Source organism: Mustela lutreola, chromosome 4, assembly GCF_030435805.1.
Source record: "Mustela lutreola isolate mMusLut2 chromosome 4, mMusLut2.pri, whole genome shotgun sequence".
Lineage (NCBI taxonomy): Eukaryota > Metazoa > Chordata > Mammalia > Carnivora > Mustelidae > Mustela > Mustela lutreola.
Window position 1 is genome coordinate 40,557,440 of NC_081293.1, and position 21,275 is coordinate 40,578,714.

Here is a 21,275-nt window from a genome sequence, read left to right on the forward strand (position 1 = left end):
CCAAATCGGCAAAGAAGAAGTCAAATTATCACTCTTCGCAGATGATATGATACTATATGTGGAAAACCCAAAAGACTCCACTCCAAAACTGCTAGAACTTATACAGGAATTCAGTAAAGTGTCAGGATATAAAATCAATGCACAGAAATCAGTTGCATTTCTCTACACCAACAGCAAGACAGAAGAAAGAGATATTAAGGAGTCAATCCCATTTACAATTGCATCCAAAACCATAAGATACCTAGGAATAAACCTAACCAAAGAGACACAGAATCTATACTCAGAAAACTATAAAGTACTCATGAAAGAAATTGAGGAAGACACAAAGAAATGGAAAAATGTTCCATGCTCCTGGATTGGAAGAATAAATATTGTGAAAATGTCTATGCTACCTAAAGCAATCTACACATTTAATGCAATTCCTATCAAAGTACCATCCATCTTTTTCAAAGAAATGGAACAAATAATTCTAAAATTTATATGGAACCAGAAAAGACCTCGAATAGCCAAAGGGATATTGAAAAAGAAAGCCAACGTTGGTGGCATCACAATTCCGGACTTCAAGCTCTATTACAAAGCTGTCATCATCAAGACAGCATGGTACTGGCACAAAAACAGACACACAGATCAATGGAACAGAATAGAGAGCCCAGAAATAGACCCTCAACTCTATGGTCAACTAATCTTCGACAAAGCAGGAAAGAATGTCCAATGGAAAAAAGACAGCCTTTTCAATAAATGGTGCTGGGAAAATTGGACAGCCACATGCAGAAAAATGAAATTGGACCATTTCCTTACACCACACACAAAAATAGACTCAAAATGGATGAAGGACCTCAATGTACGAAAGGAATCCATCAAAATCCTTGAGGAGAACACGGGCAGCAACCTCTTCGACCTCTGCCGCAGCAACATCTTCCTAGGAACAACGCAAAAGGCAAGGGAAGCAAGGGAAAAAATGAACTACTGGGATTTCATCAAGATCAAAAGCTTTTGCACAGCAAAGGAAACAGTTAACAAAATCAAAAGACAACTGACAGAATGGGAGAAGATATTTGCAAACGACATATCAGATAAAGGACTAGTGTCCAGAATCTATAAAGAACTTAGCAAACTCAACACCCAAAGAACAAATAATCCAATCAAGAAATGGGCAGAAGACATGAACAGACATTTCTGCAAAGAAGACATCCAGATGGCGAACAGACACATGAAAAAGTGCTCCATATCACTCGGCATCAGGGAAATACAAATCAAAACCACAATGAGATATCACTTCACACCAGTCAGAATGGCTAAAATCAACAAGTCAGGAAATGACAGATGCTGGCGAGGATGCGGAGAAAGGGGAACCCTCCTACACTGTTGGTGGGAATGCAAGCTGGTGCAGCCACTCTGGAAAACAGCATGGAGGTTCCTCAAAATGTTGAAAATAGAACTGCCCTATGACCCAGCAATTGCACTATTGGGTATTTACCCTAAAGATACAAATGTAGTGATCCAAAGGGACACATGCACCCGAATGTTTATAGCAGCAATGTCCACAATAGCCAAACTATGGAAAGAACCTAGATATCCATCAACAGATGAATGGATCAAGAAGATGTGGTATATATACACAATGGAATACTATGCAGCCATCAAAAGAAATGAAATCTTGCCATTTGCAACAACGTGGATGGAACTAGAGCATATCATGCTTAGCGAAATAAGTCAAGCAGAGAAAGACAACTATCATATGATCTCCCTGATATGAGGAAGTGGTGATGTAACATGGAGGCTTAAGTGGGTAGAAGAATAAATGAAACAAGATGGGATTGGGAGGGAGACAAACCATAAGTGACTCTTAATCTCACAAAACAAACTGAGGGTTGCCGGGGGGAGGGGGTTGGGGAGAAGGGGGTGGGATTATGGACATTGGGGAGGGTATGTGATTTGGTGAGTGCTGTGAAGTGTGTAAACCTGGTGATTCACAGACCTGGGGATAAAAATATATGTTTATAAAAAATATATGTTTATAAAAAATAAAAAATTTAAAAAAAATAAAAAAAATTAAAAAAAAAAGTAGTATATACACACAACAGAATCTTAGACATAAAACGAATGAGATCTTGCCATATGTGACCACAGAGATGGACCTAGAGGATATCACGCTACGTGAAATAAGTTGTACAGAGAAAGACAAATACGATGATTTCACTTTTATATGGAATCTAAAAAACCAAATGAACAAATGAAAAACAGAAACGGACTCATCAATACAGAGAACAAACGGGTGGTGGCCAGAGGGGAGGCGGGTGGCAGGATGGGTGAAACAGGGGAAGGGGATTAAGAGGTACAAACTTCCAATTATAAAGTAAGTCAGGGGGATCAAAAGTATAGCAGAGGGAACACAAGCAATACTGTAATAATGTTGTATGGTAACTACACTTGCAATGGTGAGCATTGCACAATGTGTAGAATTACTGAATCATCATGTTATATATCTGAAACTAATAATGCTGTATGTCAATTATGCTTCCATTAAAAAACGAAAACAGCAAAAAAGAAATTTACAAAACTGAAACTTGAAAAAGAATTCTGGTTTCAGAATGTTGTATGGAAAACTGTGAAGGTGAAATTCAGAATTCTGAAAGCCAAGGTATTAAATATTTTCATGTTTATAGTGAAATCATAAACAGAGGGGACCACATTGAACTAAAAAGAAATCATCAACAAAGTGAAAAGACAACCAATACAATGAAAGAAAATACTTGAGAATATCTGATAAGGGGTAACATGAAAAAAATATGAGGAATGCCTACAACTCAATAGCAAAAATCATCATAATCATCTAATCTTAAAATGGTCAAAGGACCCAAATAGACATTTTCTTCCGAGGACATACAAATGGCCAGCAAGCGCTCAACATCACTAATCCTCCAGGAAATGTGGATCACGCTTGCCTTGGCAGCACATACACTAAACAACAGTATCACCTCACCCTGACCGAACAGACCAAAGTCAAAAGGGAGGTGCTGGAGAGGACATGGAGAAAGGGAGCCCACTGTAAAGTGGTGTAGCCACTCTGGAAAACAGTATGGAAAGGTCTCAAAAATTGAAAAAAGAACTACCAGCTGATCCAACGATCCCACTTCTGGGTATGTATCAGGCAGAAGTGAAGTCAGGATCTCAATGAGCACTCTCCAGTTCATGACAACATTGTTCACAAGACAGGAGAAGTTAAATGTCTGTCCATGGATAAAATGGAAATCCAGCCTTAAAAAAGGAAATTCTGCCACTTCGGGCATCGATGGACCTAGAGGATATCATTATGCTAAGTCAAAAAAGCCAGAAATAAAAAGACAGATACTGTTATCTCGCTTATAGATGGAATCTAAACAAATCAAACTCAATGGAAAGAGAATGGTGGTTGCCAGGGAACCTGCTTAGGTTGGGAACCCACTACTATGAAGAGTCCTCACCTACTGACAGGAAAGCACGGGCTCTTCACCTGTGATCTGTCAATCCCATGTCAAGAGCACATGTGCGCTGTCCTGGGAGAAGCTGCACAAATGCCAACATTCTCCGAGGGATATGAACCGAAAAACAGGTGCCACCGCCAGGAATCAAATTGAGAATTCACTTTTGTAAATATAGACTTAACAAAAATTTTCTCCAAGTCCTTTAATATTTAAACAGTTGAGGCACAAGCAATAAAACTGTTTATTTTTATGTTACAAGAAAGAAAATTTTGTGAAACATTTGCATGATATACTAATTTTCTCAAAATCTTTCCTATAATATTTCATTAATACTCTGGTCCATAGGGCGCCTGGGTGGCTCAGCGGGTTAAGCCACTGCCTTCAGCTCAGGTCATGATCTCAGGGTCCTGGGATCGAGTCCCGTATCGGGCTCTCTACTCAGCAGGGAGCCTGCTTCCCTCTCTCTCTACTTGTGATCTCTGTCTGTTAAATAAATAAATAAAATCTTAAAAAAAAAAATCTCTTGGGCATTCTATTTTTATTATATTGTCTTCTTATTGTTGACCTTGAGTTCTTTGTAGATTCTAGATACTAGTTATTTGTTGGACCTGGGATCTACAGATATTTTCTTCCATTCTATAGCTTGTCTTTTTCTTGATTTTTTTTTACAGAGCAGAAACTGTAAATATTGTGGAAGTCCAATTTGTCAATATTTTCTTTTATGGATTGTACTTTTGCCCAACTCAAGCTTATGAAGATTTTCTTGTATGTTTTCTTTTAGATGTTTCCTGGTTTTACACTTTACATTTATATCTGTGGTTCGTTTTGAGTTAATCTGAGTTCATTTCAATAGTTTGAGATGACTATTTTTGTTTGTTTGTTTGTGGGTAACCAATTGTTCTAGCACTATTTGTTGGAAAGTTCACTGTTTCTCCATTGACTTTCCTTTGAACTTTTGTCAAAAATAATTTGACCATTTGGCTGTTTTTGTGTGGCTCTAATTTCTGGGATCTGTTTTCTATTCCACTGATCTATGTATGTGTCCCTTCACCAACACCACATGTTGTAATTACATGATAAATTTTAAAACTGAAAGCATGATTCCCTTAACTTGATGTTTTCTTTTTTAGAATTTTTGGATTTCTAGTTTCTTTATCCTTTCAATATAAATTTTTTAAAAAGATTTTATTTATTTATTTGACAGACAGAGATCACAAGTAGGCAGAGAGGCAGGCAGGTGGTGGGCCAGGGTGGGGGAAGCAGGCTCCCTGCTGAGAGCAGAGAGCCTAATGCAGGGCTCGATCCCAGGACCCTGGGATCATGACCTGAGCCGAAGGCAGAGGCTTTAACCCACTGAGCCACCCAGGCACCCCTCAATATAAATTTTAAAATCTTTTCATTCAAATAATCCTGCTGGAATTTTAATTGATCTTTAGACCAATTTGGATAGAATTGATTCTTCATGATATTGAGTCTTTCAACTTATGCTATGTTTCTCCATTTATTTAGATATTATTTGCTTTATTTCATCAGTGTTTCATAATTTTCATCACAGAAATGCTGTACATTTTTATTACTTACGTGAAATACACAAATTTTATTACTTATGTGAAATACACAAATTTTATTTGTGTATTATTATTTTTCAAATTTCAAATTCCAATTGTTTCTTGTTGGAATACATACTTTTTTTGTGTGTGTTAACCAAGGTGTTAATTTATATCCTGTAACCTTGCTAAACTCAATAATTACTTCCAAGAGTGTTTTTTAAATTTGGTGGAACTTTCTAGGTGGATAAGCAGATTATCTGTGAGTAAAAAAGTTTTATTTCATTCTTTCCTATCTGTATGCCTTTTATTCCTCTTGCATTATTGCACTGGCTAGAATTTCCAATATGATGTTGAATAGGCACATTGAGGGTTTACCTTCTTGCTTTGTTGCTAAACTTAGGGGGAAAGCATTTATTCAGTCACCAGGTATGATGTGAAATATAGGGTGTGTGTGTGTGTGTGTGTGTGTGTGTGTGTGTGCATGCACGCGTCTTTTATTGGGTTAAGAGCCTTTCTATTACTGGTATGCCATCATAAGTGGATGTTAACTTTTGTCATACATTTTTTTCAGCATCAGTTGAAATGATCTGTGCGGTGATCTACCTCTCAGCTCAACATTCAAAGCTTTTGGGTTCACAGTTTGGGATTGGGTACTAAAGATCTTGTTCATGGTTTTCTCCATGCATAGACATCTCAGGGTGTGTTCAGGAGTTCATATACAAGCTAATTAAACCCCCTCCTCTTTACAGTCACCCATTGGGGCTCTAAGAGTGGCTTCCCTCCTTGGTCTTCTGGATAGAATCTTGGGATTTTTATTTTCTAAATCAGCTGTGTACTTCCCTGCCACTATTTCTGCCTCTGGGGCCAAGTGGCAGTAGGGTAAAGAGAAAAAAGCAACATCCATTTCCTTGGGACAGAAGTTTGGTCAGAGACAATTGTTCTCCTCCCTCAGAGTTTTAGCTGCCTGCCTGGCTGACTCTAGTGATACGGGATTGCCTGGAGCTGAGCCAGCAGAGGATGGAAAAAACAAATGGGAAAAAAAACAGGACATCTCCCTCATTCTCCACAACCCCAAGAGTCCCCCTTTCTTGGTTTTGAGCACAGAAGGGGGCTTTTCTTGTAAATCTTCCCATCACCATTGCTGCAAAGTTGGTCTTATTTTGAGTTACTTTTCCAATCTGTCTGATACTCTTTATCACCATATGATCAGATATCTTTTAACCTTAGCCTTCATCTTATCCTCCAAGAGCTGCTCCAGGAGTTCTGTCTGGGGCCTTTAGCCGCATTCAACCGGTGAGACAGGGAAGAGGGCCCTTGTTCCATCCTAACTGCAGCTAGAATCCCAGCCATCAGTTTTAGCCTGCTTTATCCTTTCTGGTTCCTCAATTCTGCATGATGTAAAAACTGCAACAGTGGTAAACACGGTACTGTCTTTGGTAACCAGCCAGCTATGCCTGAATGTGCTTAGTTCCTTGTTTCTAAAGACTGGGTTCAGCCTGCAAGGCCTGCTTGAAAGAACACCAGTGCTGCTGAGAGCTAAGAATGCTTCCGTTGGTTTACTCTGAAGATCTCCATCCCAGGAGGCTCTGATCCAGGATGACTTGTGTAGGGCTGGACCCTCTGACCTTAGCTAGGAATGGCAATAGCATGATTGATAGTAAGCCCCTGGAGGGTAATTTTTACCCACTTCCTTTTGACACTGAGGATTACTGAATGAGGAAAATGTGTGATGATAGACTCACATAGCCCAATTGCTGGTGCCTCATGTGTTTTGCAAACTTGGTTCCTGATAGAGGGCCTGAATAACGAACTACAGAAATCATAGGACATCTCTCCCACTCATGCCTGTAGGAAAATGGAGCTAATGTAATGATGTGTCTCCTGACAGTATGCTTTTGTCCAGGGTGGGAGCTTGGTCCAAGATAGAAAATCAGTAAGCAAAGGGCACCAGGTTTTAGAAAACAGCCCCTAGAATAGGACAGGATAGTTCTTAGCTAAAGATCTTCTTTACTCCCAAGCCTCAGTCTTCTTTTCTTTACAATGGAGATAATCCTATGGATCTTATTGGACAGTTGGAGATTAAAAGGAATATGTGCAAAGTTTCTGATAATGATATTTAACGGTTAACATTAATCAAGGTTTTACTATGTGCCAAGCACTGTTGTAAGCACTTTATGGCTTAGATAATTTACACTCCCCAAGAGCCCTATCAGAGGGCTGTTTTCATAAATGAGATAACTGTGGCACTGAAACTTTAAGAAAATTCTTTAATGCAGAGCTAGACTTCTAAGCCAAGCATTTTGAGGCCAGAATCTACCCATGCCTCTGTCCATTCTACTTCTCCATAGGGCAGCAGTCATAGCTAACATCAGACCTGTCAGTGCAGAGGTGTCTGCCCTGGGGCCGCAGCGTGAAGGAAGTGAGGGAGGAAGCATGGGGGTAGGAAGTAGAAAAAGACAGCATTCTCTTGCTGCCAAGCTCAACCCTGGCTCCTCCAGCCTCCTCACAGAGGTGTGGGCACCCACATGCACTTGCGGGCCGAGTGAAAGATGCTCTCTTGCTGTTCCTGACACACTGCAGTGACAGTAGCTCATGCCCAACTGTTGCCTCTGGGTCCGGGAAGAAGGTGAGGAGAGATGTAAGATGTGAGTCCATTCACTCCCACCTATTCCCTCATACCCAGGTTGTGCTGCTTCTGAGAACTCAGCAGTCCCCACCCTAGGGACTCATGGGATAACTGTAAGGGAACACTAGATTTATGTGAGGGTCTGGGAAGTAGCAGATAGTCAAGAAAACACACACACACACACACACACACACACAAACGTAGCCCTTGGTGGTGGTGTGTGGGGGTGGGGTATGCCTGAGCCCAGGACAGTGGAGAGATTCGTATGTCAGGGAATGGCACAGCCAGAGGAACATTGAGCATCCTTTTGGCCGACCCTGCACCCCCGAAGAGGACACTGAATTTGCTGAAGATCTCTGGCTAGGTGACTTCTGCTGATGCCCTAATTTCTGTCCACCCTCCTCATTCTCTCCTTTAACCACTAGCGAGTGAAGCATTACAATTCAAGGGGAGTCTGGTGCCCTCATGTCAGCTCCTAACTAGACTTCTTTTCTCTTCTTGTCACAGTATATATAGCAGTTTCTTGTGACTTTTCCCTCAAGCCGACCACCCACCTATCAGAACAGCACACTTCAAACCTACGCCCTTACTAAAAGAACATGGCCAAGGGCGGGAAAGGCCCTAAGGGCAAGAAGATCACCCTCAAAGTGGCCAAGAATTGTATCAAAATCACATTTGATGGGAGAAAACGCCTTGACTTGAGCAAGATGGGAATTACCAATTTCCCCAAGTGTATCCTGAGACTAAATGATGTGGATGAGCTCGACCTTAGCCGGAATATGATCAGAAAAATCCCTGAATCAATCTCCAAGTTCCAGAACCTGCGGTGGCTGGACCTGCACAGCAACTATATTGACAAGCTTCCTGAGTCCCTCGGCCAGATGACGACTCTGCTCTACCTCAATGTCAGCAACAACAGGCTCATCACCAATGGGCTGCCTGCGGAGCTCAATCAGCTCAAGAATATCCGCACCTTGAACCTAGGCCTAAACCACCTGGACAGTGTGCCCACCACCCTGGGTGCTCTGAAGGAGCTCCATGAGGTGGGGCTCTATGACAACCTGCTGACCAGCATCCCCAACAGCATCTCCAAGCTCCCCAAGCTCAAAAAGCTCAACATAAAGCGAAATCCCTTTCCCAAGTCGGAGGAGTCAGACACATTCCTAGATACCATCAAGAGGCTGGACAACTTATATCTGGTGGAAGACAAAGATCTTTGTTCAAATTGCCTGAGAAAATGCCAACAGGCCCGGGACAAGCTGAACAAAATCAAGAATATTGCCACGGGAGCACCGAAAAAGGCCATCTTTTCCAATTTGGTCTCACCCAACTCCATGGCCAAGGATTCCCAGGAAGACTGGAGGTGACCAGGGACCCTAACCCTGAAGCAGGAAGGGAAAAGGGAGGGAGGAAAGAAGGTAGGGGGTGGCATCTACAGGGAACTGTGGGAGCCCTCTATTCTTGCAACAGCTCCTCTAGCCAAGCCCATAAAATACCTTTCCCTTCCTCCTTGGCTTGTAATTTTGTTGAATGAAGGGCTTTTAATTCTGTGTCTCTTCTATCCTCTCTGCATGCACACACCCACAGGTATAGGCACAATGAATCAGAAAAGGTCCATCCATCCCCGCTTCTTCCCAGAATTCTCCTGCCTATAGCCCATGACCAGGATAGCCATTACGGCCAGCACACTCTTAGTCACAGTGCAATTTAGGACCGACTGCCAGCTCCCAGATGTGGAGTTCATTCTGTGGGCATGCTTTGGCTCAGGGCTTCAGAGACCAGGAATCTCAGAGCATGGATTGGTAGGAAGGCAGATGGGCATTGAGTTTTGGGAAGGTGACCAAACTGAGCCACAGAGATGGGCAGATATTATCATTAAGTGTTGATAGGTAATGTCTTGTACTAAAGGCAGTCTTACCTTTTTTTCTCTTGTCTGCATATGCACAATTGGTTCTAGGAGCTTTCTAGACTGAATCTGCAAGCTCTTTACTGGCTGTGAATGAATGAGATTGCATTCCCATCTTCTCATATCCAGTTCTTTTCCAGACTCTTGTGAGAGTAAGGAAAGAATGGGTGCAGGTATGGGTCAGTGCAGTCAATAAATAAATACCTTACCAGGCACTGTGCTAGATACAGGGACTGGGTCAGCACGAGAAAGCTTGCCTTGTCCTGGGCAGACCAGTTGAAAGAAGACAGGACCAGATTATTGTCCGAGAAAGTAAGGCAATCAGAGCCAAGTGGTACACAGGTCTGGCCTGGCCTAGAGAAAAGCCAAAGATTCTGGAGCTGGACAGATCCAGGTCCAGGACAGCTCTGGTTTTTTCATTTCCCTGGACACCTTACTTAGCATCGGTTTGCTCATCTGTAAAGTGGGAATAGTATGAGCCCCAACTGGAAGGGCTGTTGCGCACCTATAGCAAATAGCACACAGAGGAAGTACTCAGCAGAAGTCAGTTCTCTGCATGAACTAAAGCTTGGTGCATCTCAAAGCTGAAATACTACTTTGGACGGTGTCCCTAGTCACAGTTAGTCTTGGGTAGAATTGACAATGGTGGAGAGAACCTTCTCTGTACGAGTCACTAACACCCACTCATCCCTTCCCGCTGCCTAAATAAGGGGAGGATCAAGGAAAATATGTTTAGGAAATCATTTTTTTTTTTCTGAATCAAGGCTTTCCTATGTTGGTGGCAAGTTTTGTTGTGGTCCATGGAAAAGCAGGGGGGGTCTGTTAATGCAGTGGGACTAGCTTGTTTCTTTTTCACATGATAAAGCACAGCAGACAGCATATTTCATTTCTTCACTCCTCGCTGCTTACTTTCCTTTGGAATGCTTAGCTGTGGCAACTCTTTCTCCAAAATCTCTGAAAATATGACTCAAAATTCCCTTTTCAACTTTTCCCTTTATTAAATGTTTTCCATTATGAAAATAACTAAACCCCAGCATAGTTTTTTTTTTTTTTTTTAAAGATTTTATTTATTTATTTGACAGAGAGAAATCACAAGTAGATGGAGAGGCAGGCAGAGAGAGAGAGAGAAGCAGGCTCCCTGCTGAGCAGAGAGCCCGATGTGGGACTCGATCCCAGGACCCTGAGATCATGACCTGAGCCGAAGGCAGTGGCTTAACCCACTGAGCCACCCAGGCGCCCCCCAGCATAGTTTTAAATATAACATCTTAAACTATCCACAGCCCTACAGTGTGAGCCAGTGATCATAGTGACAGATTTCCTTACTAGTTATGGTTCTGTATATATTTTTATATGCAGTTAAAATGACAACATTTATCTCATTTTCATCCTGCTTTGAAATCCATGTTGGTACATGGTCTTAATAACCATAATTTAAAACATCTGTGAGCCTGTTGAACACACATAAGTTACTTTTGGGTATTCAAGTTGTTTCCAGAATTTCACTCCTAGAAATAATTTTGTGAGGCAAGTCTCTACCATGAAGACTTTATAAATTATTCTGCATTGTTTTCTTGCTGTAGCTTTATTATTGCAAATGTTAATAAGAAGCATGTTTTTTAAAATAATTTTTGATACCTGCTATCAAATAGTTATAATAGGATTATACATTTATGTATCTAGCAGTAGAATATTAGAGAATCTGTCTCGCTGCCTCGTGGTCAGCTCTTAGAGTATGTACCCTCCTTTACATTTCCCCCAGAAGTGATTTCCCAGAAGCCCTTCCCAAGACGAACAGAGCAGCCTCATCTGTGAAGTACATGATGAGATGTCCTGCCTTGGGCTCAGGAGGCACCCCTAGCATGTGGGGCCTTGAGCATGTCCTTGAGGTAGCCATTCTGTTTTAGCAACCTCATCTCTCACCAAGAAGTACAGAATCCATGCAGGACACATGATCCAAACACAGAGCGGTGCCCAGTTATTTGGATCCTACCCATTTCCATTCCTAACCCCTGGAGACATTTTTTTTCTTTAGCATTAATGTTCCCCTCTTAGTCACTCAAAGGAACTGGAAGAGAACAGGAAGGAAGCAAAAAAGTCTCCCTGTGCCCCTAGGCAGATCTTGTTCTGGACCACGCATTTGCCCCTTACTCTCTCGCCTGCTCCCCAACACCATACTTCTTCCATGGCCCTTGGTCCTCAACAACTCTCAAGCACTGGTCCTGGATTCACTGCCAGCTGAATGGTTGGTGTGCAAGATGACATTTATTTGCCATCATTGGTGCTTGATAATGCTTTCATTCTCACAGCCATGTCTTAGGAAAGCATTATAAATGTGTTTACCTTCACCAGGACTGATAAATAAATGGGCAGGTTTTGATTTGCCACAAGAGATGTTCATGGTAGATACCTTGTTAGCCAGGAAACCCTGGCAGCAGAATGAAGCAGAGTTTGGAGATAAAACAGGAGTCATCTTGCACATTTTCTTTATTCAGTCATTTTTCTTTCCTTAATATTGCATTAAGCCTAAAACACTTGCTAGGAAAACCATGAGGTTTTGCTTTCCTCAAACAGAACAAAAACCCCGTTTAGGCTAACCTAGTCCCTGCCCACTCTGAAAGCCAGGCATGAATGACCCCTGTGTGACATCTTGCTGTGTTTTGCCTCCATGACCTGGAGTAAAATCACCTCAGTCTCTTGTGTCTCCATCCCCAGGATCCGTTCAACATCTCCCTAGAGTAGTTTATGGCAAAAACTTGAAGACTAATCAGCCAACAAGGATAAACGACTCTGAAGAAGAAAAGCCCTCGGTTAGGAGAAGAAAGAGAGTGGTAAGGGGAACATTCTGGAAGCTAGGCCTTGTGGTGCTGGCCAAGATACTGACTTGCTTCTTAAATTCACTTTGTCTCTCTTTGCTTTAGACCATTTATGTGTCAAAATGACTTTGGGAAATATTTGGTGAATTTTTTTTACATATATAGAGGAAATGTTTAAGAAAATGATAGACATAAGTCACAGAAAATTAAAGCTTTATAAGAAGACTTTAAGACTTAAAAGACTTATGGTCTTTATACTCAAACTGGTAAAGTCTCTACGCCAGTCGCCTATGGTAAGTTATGTATGTATAAAGCAATCCATCAAGCAACTAAAATTTATACAAAATATTTACACAAAGATATATACTCAAAAGTATTGTAGATAAATCAAAGTAGAATTTTAACAAATTTTTCAGTAATACATGGGTAGGAAAAAAAAGAAAAAGAAAAGAAAACAGAAATGAACAACAGGAAAAAACATAAACAGGAAAACAAAAAATAAAATGGCAAACTTATATCCTAACATTTCAATAATTACATTAAACGTAAGCAGTCTTCTTTATTTGTAATGGCCCTAAACTAAAAACAGTCAAGTTTCTCTCAATGGGCAAATGGTTAAACTCTAGTGTATCCATATCGTGGAATACTATTCAGCAATAAAATGGGACATACTATGGATACATGCAATCATTTGGATGGATTTCAGTAGCATTAATCTCAGTAAAAAAGGCCAACCTCCATGGGTCACACACTCTATGACTCCATTTTTAGACCATTCTCTAAAGAACAAAATGATTGTGATGAAAAACAGATTAGGGGTTTCCAGGCTTTAGCACAGTTGAGAGGTGGTGGAAGGTGGGCAGGACCATAAAATAGTAGCACAAGAGATCTCTCTCTGTGGTGCTATAAACAACTCATCCTGTTATGGTGGTGGTGGTTATAAACTCTACACATAGGAGAAAATGACACAGAACTATGTATACATAGTATACCAATGTCAATTTCCTGGTTTTTAAATTGTACCAGAGTTAACATAAGATGTAACAACCATATACGGAAATTAAGAGAAGGCTGTGTGGGGACTCTATGTATTATTTTTGCAACTTACAGTGAATCTATAGTTATTTTAAAATAAAAAAATTTTTTAAACAATCTTGCAGCCTGGATGCAGCAATAAACAGATCCTTGTACATCTGCCAAGTACTAATTTATGAGTAAATATGACAAGCTGCAACCATCCCGAAGAGCTAAGGCATTTCAGGAGAAAGAGCACCTTGACCTCAGTTTACCAGACTAATCTAAAATTATCCATTGTTGATCTTGTCACGGAAGATGCTATAATAATAAAAAGTAAATGTATGGCTTCTCTATCCATGTTTCAGGTTTTCTGGTGGTGAGTGGGCACAAGGAGCAAGTTGGGTGGGGGACCTTGAACCAGTGGGCTACTCTTCATTTTTCTGGGTTTTCACCCCAACCCCTCCTGGCCCCATGGAAACAATGTGACTAAGCTGGAATGATAAAGGGGCCAGGCTTGGTATAGATAGAGAGGCTTAATTTCAGCTGTTACCTAGAAGTGGGTCTGAGGTCCTGGCTAAGGGTATAGCAAAGAAGAGATGTGAGCAAGAGAGATAAGAGTCACATGAACAGGGACTGAAACCAAGGTCTACACATGATCCACATAGGGCTCACTGCAGGTCACTGGACTCAGCTGCTCATGGCCTGCTGAGCCAACGATGTGAACAATTCCTAGGGACACCTGAGTGGCTCAGTCGTTAAGCATCTGCCTTCTGCTCAGGTCATAAGGCCAGGGTCCTGAGATCGAGCCCTGCATCAGGTTCCCTGCTGGGTTGGAAGCCTGCTTCTCCCTCTCTCACTCCTTCTGCTTGTCTTCCCTCTCTCTCTGTGTCTCTGTCAAATAAATAAATAAAATAATTTTTACAAGGATAGTTCCTAAATGCTGGGGCAATGGTTATACCACCAGTTGTTTAGTTCACCCCAGGTTTCAGCAACTTAGCTCTAGACACTGGGGTCTGAGCTCTGTTGTGTCTACAGTTACTCCTCCCCAAGCCCCTGCTTTCCCAAGAAGCACAAGAAGCATGTTTCTGCACTCAGTGATGAGGCTGAAGCTATCATTATCAGAGTGATCATGTACATGACAGATTCCTAGCTTCTCAGCTGGTCAACAGCAATGATCTCTGAAGAGCAGGACTGAAGGAGCAGTCATGAGGAGGAGAGACACTTCAATTTCAGCCTCCACACTGTGGGTGCTTCTGAGGGTGTGACTCATCGTCCTGCAAGATCATCATCTAATGGGAATTTATAGCTTCTTATGGTTGGTTTTCTAAGCTCTTTGTCTTTCATTATTTTTCAATGAAGATCTATAAAGAAAACTCTGACAACACTCAACTGTAGAACTTTGTGCCAAAAAAGAAAATGCATTTCCTTTTAAATGTTACATTTAAGTAAGCTATACAATTGAGAGAACATTTCAGAAACTACAAATACCCAGATACAATCAGGTCCCACATATAAGCTCTGCTTCACACCTAACAGTCTACTCTATTCTAGCCCAGGGCCACTTAGCTTTGATGATACAGGGAGCATTTCAGAGACCAGGGCTAGGGAAGGATGGAAGGATGCCTCTGGCCCCTTTGAAGGGGTGTGTGTGTGTGTGTGTGTGTGTGTGTGTGTGTGTTACCAGGTATTTATCCAAAGGATACAAACATAGTGATTCAAAGAGGCACATGCTCCTCAATGTTTATAGCATCAAGGTCCACAATAGCCAAAATATGGAGAGAGTCCAGATGTCCGCCAACAGATGAATGGATAAAAAAGATATTTTATATAATATATATATATGACTATTACTCAGCCATAGCAGAGAATGAAATCTTGCCCTTTGCAATGATGTGGATGGGACCAGAGCATATTATGCTAAGTGAAGTAAGTCAGTCAGAGGAAGACAAATACCGTATGATTATACTCATATGTGGAATTTAAGAAATAAAACAGACAAACATAGGGAAGGGAAGGAAAAATAAAGTAAGATGAAAATTGAGAGGGAGACAAACTGGAAGAGAATCAACACTCGGAAACAAACTGAGGGTAGCTGGAGGGGAGGTGGCGGGGGAATGTGGTAACTAGGTGATGGACATTAAGGAGGGCACACGATATAATGAGCCCTGGGTGTTATATGCAACTGATGAATAACTAAACTGAAATTTAATAATACACTAAATGTTAACTAAATTGGATTTAAATAAAAAATTTAAAAACAAAATTGTGGGCTGTGTATAACAGAGATGTCAAGAAGAACAAGATAGGCATCCCAGCTTTGTGTTTCTCTGAGTTTTCTAAACTCTGGGTTCAGTACCAACTGAGACCACCGGCCAGCCAGTATAAACTGCTGGCATCCCAAAGAAACGTCTGCACAGAAGTCAGTCCAAATGGTAGGGCCCTACTTTTTCAGAACATCAATATAGATTATATTCGGCAACGCTCTTTTTTCTCATCTTGTAAAAAGGGAACTGCCTTCTTTGGTACCCACTACCCTTTAGACAAGGACAAATTTGATATTCAGTGCCAAGAAAAAGTATTTTCCAGGAAAAAGAAAAGTTCACAAAACCCCCTATTTCCTGTTTTCTGTCACTGGAAAATGATATGACCCAGAACAATTTTATCTTTTTTACTTAGTTTCAGGACAGTTAGGTAACTAGATCACTCAGGTACCTGATCAGATCTATTTTCTTCTCCTTTAAAGGAATTTTGGGGGGCACCTGGGTGGCTCAGTGGTTAAAGCCTCTGCCTTTGGCTCAGGTCATGATCTCAGGGTCCTGGGATGGAGCCCCCCCCCCGCCCCCACCGCCTGCCTCTCTGCCTACTTGTGATCTTTGTCTGTCAAATAAATAAAACCTTTTAAAAAAAAAGAATTTGGGGGTCATTTTAAAATGATCGTTGTACCCTGCATTTAAGTTCACAGCTGTTTGCCACCCTCTGTGGAGGATGCAGAAGACTGTGAGTATACGGATACATTCTCAACCAGCTGACCTTCCCCGTCACTTCAACTGTACTTTCTATTCCTCCAGCTAGTCCTCCTCAGATCTCAGGCCCTGTCTGTGGGGCTTTCTGGCTGCCAGACACTTAGCTAGTGAAGTATCTAGCTGGCTTTCTATGAGAAACCCCTGGAGACTTGCAGAATCTTGCCTCCTATGAATATCTGATCAAGCTACCATGCTTTCATCAGAATGTTCTAGTCTTGTAGTCTTGTTCTATGGGAAGACATGGATGGATTACAGAACCCAGGTTCATCCAGGATGAACCCACTGGCCTTTCCTGGAATTCAGTTATGGAGACAGCCATTGTCTCCACGGGAATTCTAGGCAAAACTCTGGTACCCCCTTATAGGAGGGGATCATCTGCAGAGGGACCAAATCGGTTCTCAAAAGCTGGAAGTTGAAGATATAAAAACCTATAGCACAGGCCAAGACTTTTGGGCCAGTTGAAAGCTCTCAGAATGAAACTGCATACTTCTATCAAAGAAGAGAAACTCCTGTTTCCTAGAATGTCCTAAAAGAAGGTGGGTATTTTTCAAGACCCACCGTGTGGATTGGGCCTTGCCCTTAGTAATACAAATGGAAAATAATCAAGTTTGCTCTACGCATGGGATAATGGCCAGCCAAGCCCCCTGAAGGCTGGGGGCCACTGTTGCCTTCCCTCTCTGAAACTCCTGAAGGTCCAGTGTGGCTGGTGGGAGAAGAGCTGGAGAGGAAGGATGTACGAGGTCCGAGAGCACAGAAGGCCACCTGTTTTTAATCAATTGGTCCATATACACCCTACAAATACAGCAGGTGATGCTAAAGCTAAGCAAAGAAATTACAGTATTTATTGAGCACCTACTGAGAGCCCAAATTGGTTTGATTTCAAAGTCCACTGCTTGTTGTTGCAACAGTCTCACCATGTCCCCAGCTGGTTGGGTAGTCCCAGAGCCTAGGACCAGTGCTCCCACTGGGACTTCCTCATTTTGTCAAAGCTCATCTTACATGAGCTTTGATAAGCCTTTCTCTGGTGTACTATGTGTTATTCCCAACTGACTCCAGAAATTTCCCCTTTTATATTTCCCAAGGGCCTCCATGGTTGGAGCTGTGCTAGGGCTGTGCCAGGCAGGCACAGAATGGCCCCAGAAGATCCTGCATCAATGGGCCCAGATAGCCATCGTGCAAAAAATAAATAAAATGTAAATGTAAAATAAAATGCCCAGGTATCTCACAGGGACAAGGTAGTACACAGGCTGGTGTCTAGAGTCATCCCTATGAATGAATGAGAAGTAATTTCTACATCTTTGATTCATCCCCGAGTCAGGAATTCTCCTGACACTTTGTGGTCATTTTTGTTAGCTCGTCTTATGTATTCTTCCCTCTGAAGCTCCCTTGTCTTCTCCCCCTCCATCTGGGACAGAATTTCAGAAGCTTACCTGTGCAGACATAAGTATGCATTGTCAGGGCAAGGCATCTTGAAGACTCTGAGAGCAACAGTATAGGAATGGACAGAGTGAGGCTCATAGCTGTGGGGCAGATGGATGCCCACTGAGTGACAGCACAGGCATCATTTATAAGAAAGAAGGGATCTGCAGAGACAAATGGGGTTCAGCAAAGTGGCATGTCAAAGTTGATGCAAAGAGAGAAAAATTCCAGGGAGAGAGGAAATAGTGTCCAGCTCATGAATTTGGTGGTACCTGGGAGAGCTCTCCACATGGAGTAGTGGCTGGCTATCTGCTTTTGTTGATCCCTCAGTATTCATCCCTCTTATGATAACAGAGCCTTGATGATCTTGGGGAACCATGACCCTGTCAGTATGGTCTATGTTGTTGGGTGAGACTGATCCCACTTCTAGAAGGTGGGTGGGTGCATGACACTGATCTGGCCTACGAAAACTCCTGATAAGTTCTGGGATGGGCACTAACCTAACTTTGACAGATGAAAATCATTTTGGGGATTTTTCTGAAATTACTAGGATAGAGCATTCCTCCTGTGGTAGAATTCCCAAGTCATTGACTAGAGCTATTGGGGACATTGATGCCATTATGCTTGGACAGCCTGCCAAGAATGGAGTCAACTCAAAGGAAACCCTTGCTGGGAGGTGTACACCTACAGTGTGCTGGGGTTTATTGGGCCCAGAGATCCTAACATGCCTGGAGCCAGACCTTTGCTGGTCTTCAGGTATGTGAGGTGATGAATCTGCTTTTTTGCTTCATTTAGTATGAAGTGGCTTTACATACTTGAACTGAAATGTTGCAGAGAAATCCAAGTATGGACATTAAAGTTTACATGAAACATAAATAACATGAGGTCACCAGGGCTGATATGCACAATTGGAACTGTTGAACTACTGAAACACGTCCATTCCCACCTGTAAATGGTTACCCCTCTTCTAGCAGCCCAGTGCTGCCTGGGCCTCCTGAACCATCCCCTGGTATGCCCTGGACTTCCCACAATCTACCAACTAAAGGGTCATCTTCTGGCACAACAGGAAGCTTCTGCTGGCAGCTACTCCAACTGATCTTTGAAGGTCACTAATAACCCCCTGTTGAGAAATTTAATGGTCATTTCTTAGTTCCTCTCTTATTTGGCCTACCAATAATATCTGATCACCAACAAGGTTGACCATTCCCTCCTTGAACACTTGATTTGGCTTAAAGGACGTCTCCCACACCTGCAGTCTCTCCTATCTCCCTGGCTATAACATCTCCATTTCTCCAGCTGGCTCCTCTCCACGTCCTTAACTTCTAAAGGTTGGCATGTTCCAAGGCGCAATCCTTAGACCTCTTTTCCATGTGGACTCTTCCTCTTGGTGATCTTAGCCAGGTTCAAGGCCTTAAATACTCTTCCAAGTTTCTATCTCACTTGGACCTCTCCCTTAAACTCTACATGATACCTCCACCTTGATGTCAGGCATCTCAAAGTTACCATGTCCCAGACTGAGCTCCTGCTATCCACCACACCCTGAAGTAGTTCTTCCTGTAGTCTTTCCATCCTATTTTCCACTTGTTCAAGCCTAAATCCTTGGTCTTATCTTTAAGTGCTCTCTCTCTCTCTCTCTCTCTCTCTCACACACACACACACACCCCACACTTAATTTCCCAACAAATCCCAGCAGACATGGCTTCAAAATGTGTCCATAAACAGAGCACATCATGCCGTCTTTGTGCCCCCGCAACCTCGATCCAAGCCATCACCATCTCTCAGCTGCATTATTGCCAAAGCCTCCTAAGTGGATTCCCACTTCTGCCTTTGACCTACTATACTTATTCTTGACAGAAGCTAGAGTGATTCTTTTATAAGTTAGGTCCCAGCATTCCTTCAATACTGCCCACTTATTCAGAGTAAAACCCAATAGTATCACCAGGAGCCCCTAGGCTTGCATGAATCAGCCCCTGCTCCCTCTCTCCCGTCTCTTCTCTGCACCTCAAGCACGCTGGCCTCAGCTGAGCCCACTGTGCTCCCCACCCCCACCCATGGCCTTTCCTTTGCTCTTCCCTCAGCCTGAAATGCTCTTCCCCCGGTGATCTGCAAGCTTGCTTCCCCACTTTGTTCACAGCTGAATCCAAATATTGCTTTCTGGGTGAGGGTTTCCCTTACCACCCTAAGATTTCAATTCATGCCTCTAACTACATTGTTTTTTTATACTGATTATCTAATATACTTTGTATTTCACTCATTGACATTGCCTCCTTCTACCTTCTTCAAGGAAATGCACACACAGTGAGGACAGGGAAGATGCTGGCCACTTGCTGCTCTGTCAAGCAGCAACCACCACAAGCAACACGTTATTGATAAATTGCCATGAATGACTTGGAGGTACCTGTTGCACAATCATTATAAAATATATATTTTTTTATTATAAATACTTTGAATCTCCTGGGGACACCCCTCTCAACATAAACTCCCAGAGAAAAAAACAGCCACCATCTCTTCTTCTCATTTCATTGCTAACTGAAATAAAAGCACTACCAATCCCAAATGAGCCATCCAGAGAACCAGGTACTTGTTAAAGGAGGCCGTAGGAGGAGGCTAGAAGCATGTCACTCTCTGGCAAGGTGCTCCATATCACAGATTCGTAAGTTAATATCTGATGCCCATTCCACCCACAAAAAAAGGACAGAGCTGGGACAGCTCCCAGCCCCTACCCAGGGTCCTGACACCAAGGCTGGGCCTGCGTGAACACCACACCAGGCAGCCTGCCCTGCCCACCAAGGACAGAGGGCTGCTTCTTGCATTTTGGTCTAAAAAAGTCATGGAGCCCATGGAATTTCAAGCTCCCTTTGTAGAGGTTTAATTGACAGAAGCAGCTCCAGGAAGAGGGTTGAGAGGATGGGGATGGGAGACAGCAAAATGAAGGGGAAGGTAGATAGATGTGCTCTTTGCATGACTTCTTCACCGTAGGATCAGACAAATGAAAGCAACTGAAGCAAGGCCAGTGCCATGTCCAGAGAGCATGGCTTGACACCTGCCTGTGTGCTCTTACCTTAGATTGAGGGGGTCCTCTGTGATGCCTTTCCCCTTCAAGGTGGGCTGGAAAGAGCAGAAGCTAAGCAAAAAGGAAAGGATCATCAGCAGCAGTCAAGAGTCTTCTACCACCAGGAGACATTTCTGGTGACAGTCCAGAGGGAGGGTACATACTTGCCCCCCCCCATACTTGCCCCCCTAATCTGTCCCCCAGGTCATGAACCCAGACCGGGGTGTACCTCTGAGACATGCTGTCATTATATACTCCAGCCTTAATAAAATGGTAACAATAAAACAATCTGCATGTTGGCAGGCTGGGCCAGGCATTCGACAATTCTGTTGCCAATTTCAGCAACCACTGAAAATGCCACCTAATTTAAGGCTCCTTGAGGCAGGGTTAGGTATGGTTTGGCCA

General features: G+C 42.5%; 2 protein-coding genes across 12 annotated transcripts in view; one reads left to right on the plus strand and one right to left on the minus strand.

Moving 5' to 3' along the window:
* Positions 1–15,508, plus strand: part of LRRC18 (leucine rich repeat containing 18) — a 31,336-nt gene extending 15,828 nt beyond the window's left edge. For 2 of the 5 annotated variants that reach the window (XM_059169648.1, XM_059169649.1), the window contains exons 2-3: positions 8,148–9,003; positions 12,259–15,508. In XM_059169648.1, the coding sequence (XP_059025631.1) occupies positions 8,240–9,003; positions 12,259–12,280 (786 nt within the window). In that variant the 5' untranslated portion in view covers positions 8,148–8,239 and the 3' untranslated portion in view covers positions 12,281–15,508. The remainder of the gene's footprint in view (positions 1–8,147; positions 9,004–12,258) is intronic. The other 3 variants (XR_009352551.1, XR_009352552.1, XM_059169647.1) reach the window with 3 other exon arrangements.
* The window catches only part of WDFY4 (WDFY family member 4), a 276,628-nt gene that overhangs the window by 60,040 nt on the left and 195,313 nt on the right, over positions 1–21,275 (minus strand). For all 7 annotated transcript variants that reach the window (XM_059169641.1, XM_059169642.1, XM_059169639.1 and 4 more), the window contains exon 47: positions 20,880–20,942. In XM_059169641.1, the coding sequence (XP_059025624.1) occupies positions 20,880–20,942 (63 nt within the window). The remainder of the gene's footprint in view (positions 1–20,879; positions 20,943–21,275) is intronic.